This window comes from Chondrus crispus, genomic scaffold (assembly GCF_000350225.1).
Source record: "Chondrus crispus Stackhouse genomic scaffold, scaffold_81, whole genome shotgun sequence".
Taxonomy (NCBI): Eukaryota; Rhodophyta; class Florideophyceae; order Gigartinales; family Gigartinaceae; genus Chondrus; species Chondrus crispus.
In genome coordinates, this window is record NW_005178735.1 from 203,614 (window position 1) to 209,613 (window position 6,000).

Genomic DNA, 6,000 nt, shown 5'->3' on the forward strand with positions numbered 1-6,000 from the left:
GAAGGAGATCTGCAGGGTTTGAAGAGAGTTATTGAGTTGATTGATAACATCGGCAGGCCATGACGGGATGTGTGTGTAGTATGGGGGCGCATTTGTAACTACAACCATACTGTTGCGACAAAATTGCGTGTGCGCGTGGGCGACGTGTGCGGGGCGGCCTACGAGCGGATACCGAGCGCCCGCGAAAATGCGAAGGGAACCGAAAGCGCGGGGGATCCGCGTCGTGTCGCCGTCGGTTGCCGTTGCCGTCGGGCCGTCGAGGGTGGGCCAGGCTGTGCGCGGGAAGACGGACTTGGGAGGGGTCGGAGCGAAAGAAGCGCAATGCGGAGGGGCGGTAGGCGAAGGCGTGGATACGGGAAGGGATCCGGGAGGGTGCAGGCCCCCTGGGGGACGAGTACTTAAGAGGAGGGGCGACCCCGGAGTAGGAAGGAAGGCAGCGAACTTGAGAACAATAAACGCAGTGCGTGGATTCCCGGTTTTACAGCTCGCTCGGTGCCTCGCGGTTACGCCTACCGCGTCAGGTTAGAGTCGTAGTCAAATAGTCGAAATCGAAGTCAGTATTAAAAAGCCTGACGAGTTGCGAATGTACATTCCCTCCGAGGGGCGGTCAGGATGAGGGGGGAGACAAGAGGCAAGAGGAAAGAGACAGGAGACATGAGATACGAAGCAAGAGGGGCAAGGCAAGGCGATTAGAGACGGTCAACCCACCTCACCTGTCCAGGATGTTAATTCATTCCACGGTCAAACTCGAGCTGCGTCTGCGCGTCCATCATCTCCATCCCTTCCTCTGAAAACAATCGCCGCATGTTATACACCACCAGCTCATCATAACCTGCCACCAGCTGATCCGCCGTCTTCATCTCGTACGCCGGGTGCGCCCCTATCAAACCCACCACTTTCGCCGACACCTCATGCCCGGCCGTAATCCCATTGGGCTTGTCCGTAAACACCACACATTTCCCGGGCGGCCGCGACGACTTCAGTGATCCTACCAGCAGCATTTGTTCTAAAGAATCGAACTCGTCCTCGCTTGACACCATGTCCTTGCTGCTGAAGTATTTGCCCAGCCCGAGTTTGCCCACAATCCCGCGCACGCGCTCCTTGGTCTGCCCGCTTGCGCACAGGATGCACGGCATGCCGTACCGCTCCAACATCTCGAGCCACTTTTCGATTCCGCGCGTCGCCGAGTACTCGAACGTCCCTTCCAGCTCGGCCATCACTTCCTGCTTGCGGAACACGCACCGCTTCACCTCGCCCCAGTCCTGCGTCCAAAAAAACACGCGCGACACAGCCGCTTCGGGCGCCATGTCTTCCGCCCGCACAATGTCGTCCATGTCCGGCGGCATCAGCTGCTTTTCCTCCGCCACCGCCCGCCACGCCAGCAGCTCCAGCTCGCGCGCGTTGCTCACCACAACGTTCCACATGAAAAGCGCGCCGAACGCCTCGTCCGGCGCTAGCACGTGCCGGTGGCGCTGCAGAAAGGATGGCCTCAGCGACTCATTCAGCTCCTCGGCTCCCAGCGTCCACTCGGAGCCGCCGCGAAACGTCGTCAGCGACCGCCGCGCGTTGCGCTCCACCCATGTTTCGTATTCGGGCACTGTCTCTTCCAGCAGCTGGTCGATGGTGTTGAGCTGGTGCGCCGGTTTGGGGGGTGGCGGCGTGTCGGGCGGGGAGAGCTCGCTGTCCAGGTCGGTGTCAGACGTGCCGGCGTCGTCGTGTGGGCGGTCGTCGTCGTCCGGGATGTGGGGTATGCCGCCCGGCGGAAGGAAGACGGCGGTGGGTGTTGTGCGGTGCAGCGGTAGAGGCAGACGTGGGCGCGGTCGTCGGAGCGGGAAGCGCGCGCCCGGGTACGTCGAGGGGGAGAGGGTGACGGGGCGCGTGCGATGCAAATTGCGCACCGGTAGGCCGCCCCCTGGGACGAAGGCGAGTGGCTGGTAGTCGGTCATGGTGTGCTCTGTGAAAGACTGGGGAGGGCGTGAAGGGGGTGGGCACGAAGGGGGTGGGCACGAAGGGGGTGGGGACGGGGGAGCAAGATGCAGGTGACGTGAGGGACATCTATATCGTTAGTTGATGTGCGAGATGGAAGCCTGGCACCACAAGTGCTCAAAGAGCTCGTTTTTGCGGTTGTGGTTGAATGGGTGCAAAATGGGCGACCGGCAAAATAGCCGTAAAAACAGTGCACCTTCCATATCATCATTCTACTTGAAGAGTCATACGTCCGCAGAGGACCCGCTCTTCCACCTCCTTTCAACCTCACCCTTGTCCTACGCTCGCAATACCCCTTCACCAACCTCGCGCCGTCATGGCGCGCGTCTTCCTTGTTGGATGGGGAAGCGCCGCAGATGGGCAGCTCGGCGCCACCCGTGCAGAGATTCAACCTTACCCGCGTCTCTTCCCATCCCTGGAGTCCAGCGCCGCCCCGCAAGCTGTCGCCGCCGGCCTGTGGGCTTCCCTCATCGTCACCCACAACGGCTCCGCCGTTTTCACTACCAGCGGAAAGTCGTTCAAGGACTCCCACCCGCTATCCCTCATCCCTGGCACCGCTGCGCCGCCGGACGAGTCAGCCATCCCCGCCGTCGCTTCCGTTGCCGTCGGACGAGATTTTGCCCTTCTCCTCACCTCCTCTGGATCCCTTTATTCCATTGGCTCGGGAGCCTACGGGCAGCTGGGTTTGGGAGCTGGCACCGTCAACGTCACCTTTCCCACCCGCGTGCGCGCCCTGGACGGCATCCGTATCGTTGCCATTGCCGCCGCCGAGTTTCACTGGCTCGCCCTGGACAACATGGGGCGTGTCTATTCATGCGGCAGAAATTCGTCCGGCCAACTTGGCCTCGCCACGGCCGCAAAGGTTGACACCCCGGTCTGTGTTGCTGCACTGTGGCCTCATCCCGTTGTTGCTATCTCGACAGGCGACTTGCACTCGGCCGTGCTCACGGCGTCTGGCGCTATTCTCGGTTTTGGGAGTAACAGACATGGCCAGCTAGGACAGTCGGCTTTTCGCGTTCAGGTCGGCTCGTTCACGCCAGTCGTCGCGCCCATTTCTCCGGAGGGAGATGCTGCTTCCAAGGTTGATCACGATGGCGATGTGCAAATGACTGGGAGTAAGGGCATGAGAGAGGAGGAAGAAGAAGAGGGTGCCAAAGATTCCGAAGAGGTGACCACATATGTGGACGTTGCGTGCGGGTCGTCGCATACGGTGGCACTGAGAAGCGACGGCAAAATTGCAACCTGGGGGAAAGGGGAGAGCGGCCAGCTCGGGACGCGTTCGACGCAGACGCTATATACGCCGACGACCTTGTCGTTGCCGGTCAAGTTTGTGTCTGTGTCTGCCGGCGATCAGCACTCTGGCGCTCTGACGGAGAATGGCGAGGCCTACTTGTGGGGTGACGGCAGCCAGGGGCAGATTGGCGACGGAGACATCAATGATAAACTGCTGCCGATTTCCATCTCGCCACCAAGGATTAATGATACGCACTACCTGTCGACGGGTGCAAAGGGGGTGAACAAGAATGCGAATGGGAATTTGCCGTTGCGATTTATACAGCTCATTTGCGGGGGGTTTCACAACCTGGCTATGGTCACGGCCGACCCTCAAGTTGCGGTGGTTTCGGCACAGCAGGTGTATGCTAGCCATATCCCGAGGTGTTCTGTTGACAAGATGCTGCAGGCACGGGCGGGGTTGTCGCGGTTTGGGTCTGCGGGGGTGCTCATGCGCAGCTTTGTGAGGCCGCAGTATAAGGTGCTTGCAGATTTGAAGCTGGACATTGATGGGATGAATAAGGCGTATATGAGTTTCCAGCAACTGTTTGGAAAGGAGGGGATGCGGGTGTTGGGTTATGCGGCGGCGCGACTGCGCCATGAAACACAGGTTGCGTTTGGGCTTTTGAAGGATGACGGGCTTGCGCTCGCGACTTGGTTGGAACAGTATTCCGGAGATGCTAAACAACCGTTGCGGTTGGTGACGCCGCGGTCGCAGTACGTGGATGATGACGACATGTTTCGGTCGTCTGTGGCGAATAGTGCGGCGAGCGGGCACTTGTTGATTTTGGCATTTCTGAATCCTGTGTATATGGAACGGGCAAGGGCGCCACAGCTCGCCGAGTTTGCGGGGATATTGCTGCGTTGTGAGCAAGAAGGGCGTGAAGCGTTTTTGAGGATGATTGGCAACTGCGCTCCGGAGTTGGTGGTGGAGCGNNCGGGAAAGTGAGGCAAAACGCAAAGTATGCGACCAAGGCGCTGGCACTGGTGTATCATGGTGTATACTATGCTACGAAACGGAAAAAAAAGCGACGATTTTTCGTGAAGCGGGAGGAGTTTTACAACGAGATGGTGAGCGAGCGGGTGAACTTGCGGCAAGACTATCAGCGGTGGTCCGAGTCAAAGCCGGACTTGCTGTCGGCCGAGGCGGCGGACTTGCCACCGCTTCCGTCAGCGGACGAGCCGGAGGGGAAGTTTTCGTTTTGCGAGTATAGCTTTTTGCTGTCGGCGGTTGCCAAGTTTAAGATACTGGAGTTGGAATCGTTGCTGACGATGAACAAAGAGTCGATGCGATCGGTGCTGTCATTTGGGTCATTGCCGATGCAGATCACGCCGTTAGGTCAGATTGCTAACATGCGGCTACCTCCAGAACAGATTGCACAGCTGCGATACCTGGTACTGGAAGTGCGTCGGGATAATATAGTATCGGACGCGTTTATCAAGGTTGCGGAATACGCACAGCACAGCCCGCGGGAGCTTCACAAGCCTCTGAAAGTGATCTTTGATGGGGAGGACGGGGTGGACGAAGGCGGGGTGCGCAAGGAGTTTTACCAGGTGCTGCTGGAGCATGTGCTATCGGCCGACTATGGGATGTTTCGGTATGACGAGGAAACGCGGTACCACTGGTTGCAACGGGACTCGCTGGAGTCGGAAACGTCATGGACGCTAATCGGGATCATGTTTGGGATGGCAGCGTTCAACTCGATTTTGCTGGATGTGCAGTTCCCGCCGGTGTTTTATCGGAAGCTGCAGATTGGGTTGCGCAACAAGGTGGCGCGGGTGCGTGCGGAGCAAAACGGGAGTACGAACTGGGAGGAGGGGTTATTGGAGGAATACGAGGCCAACTTGGAGGACGTGCTGGAAACGTTTCCCAGCATCGGGAAGAGTGTTGGTCATTTGCTGGCGTACGAAGGGGATGACGTGGAAGAGGTATTTGGACTGGAGTTTGAAGTGCCGTATGAGGGGCTGTTTGGCAAGGTGGAAACACACGAGCTGATGGCAAACGGTGGGAAAACGGCGGTGACGAAGGGGAATCGGAAGGAGTTTGCGCGGCTGTACATAGACTTTGTTATCAACAAATCTGTGGAAAAGGCGTTTGAGCACTTTTCCATGGGGTTTTCGCTGATGCTGGCGGGGCCGTTTGTGCACCGTCTGAGCGCGGACGAGCTAGAGACGCTGCTCGTCGGGGAGCGGGAGCTGGACTTTGAGGCTCTGCGTGGCGTGGCCAAGTACGAGGGGTACCAGCGCGACGAGGCGGTGATGCAGCACCTGTGGCAGGTGCTGGGCGAGTACGACGTGGAGCTCAAGCGGCTGTTCCTGGGGTTTGTGACGGGGACGGACCGGGCGCCGATCGGCGGGCTCGGCAAGCTGGTGCTGATCATCCAGCGGGCCGGCGGCGACAGCAACCGGCTCCCCACCAGCCACACGTGCTTCAACGTGCTCCTCCTGCCGCACTACGCCACGCGCGCCAAGCTGCGCGACCGCCTGTCCACCGCCATCCGCAACTCCAAGGGCTTCGGCCTGCGGTAGCGGGGCGGCGGGGCGGCAGCGCGGCTGGCGGGGCGAGAGAGTTGCTCCCACGGCTCGGCTACGTGCCGCGCCCCGGCGCAGCTTCGCGCGGGCGCAGTGAAAGCGGCCTAAGAGCACACGCTCTTAGAGCAAACGCACGCACGATAGACAAGATCACGATAAAGACGCACGTGTACACGTACGCGCCGCGGTCGCCCGCATGCGCCGCGCCAC

At 59.8% G+C, this 6,000-nt stretch overlaps 4 protein-coding genes; 3 read left to right on the forward strand and 1 right to left on the reverse strand.

Moving 5' to 3' along the window:
• Window positions 1-660: 660 nt before the first annotated feature.
• CHC_T00007698001 (hypothetical protein) lies at window positions 661-1,307 on the reverse strand. XM_005711382.1 is given in 2 exon segments: window positions 661-725; window positions 726-1,307. The coding sequence occupies 1 exon segment, from the start codon at window positions 1,305-1,307 to the stop codon at window positions 726-728; it is 582 nt and encodes a 193-aa protein (XP_005711439.1). The 3' UTR covers window positions 661-725.
• A 16-nt stretch (window positions 1,308-1,323) lies between these two features.
• On the forward strand, window positions 1,324-1,938 carry CHC_T00007699001 (hypothetical protein). The gene has a single exon (XM_005711383.1). It carries the CDS (start codon window positions 1,324-1,326, stop codon window positions 1,936-1,938), a length of 615 nt encoding a protein of 204 aa, XP_005711440.1.
• Window positions 1,939-2,302: 364 nt separating this feature from the next.
• Window positions 2,303-4,207, forward strand: CHC_T00007700001 (hypothetical protein). Its single transcript, XM_005711384.1, has one exon. The coding sequence runs from the start codon at window positions 2,303-2,305 to the stop codon at window positions 4,205-4,207; it is 1,905 nt and encodes a 634-aa protein (XP_005711441.1).
• A 119-nt stretch (window positions 4,208-4,326) lies between these two features.
• On the forward strand, window positions 4,327-5,964 carry CHC_T00007701001 (hypothetical protein). XM_005711385.1 is given in 2 exon segments: window positions 4,327-5,787; window positions 5,788-5,964. The coding sequence occupies 1 exon segment, from the start codon at window positions 4,327-4,329 to the stop codon at window positions 5,785-5,787; it is 1,461 nt and encodes a 486-aa protein (XP_005711442.1). The 3' UTR covers window positions 5,788-5,964.
• Window positions 5,965-6,000: the final 36 nt, after the last annotated feature.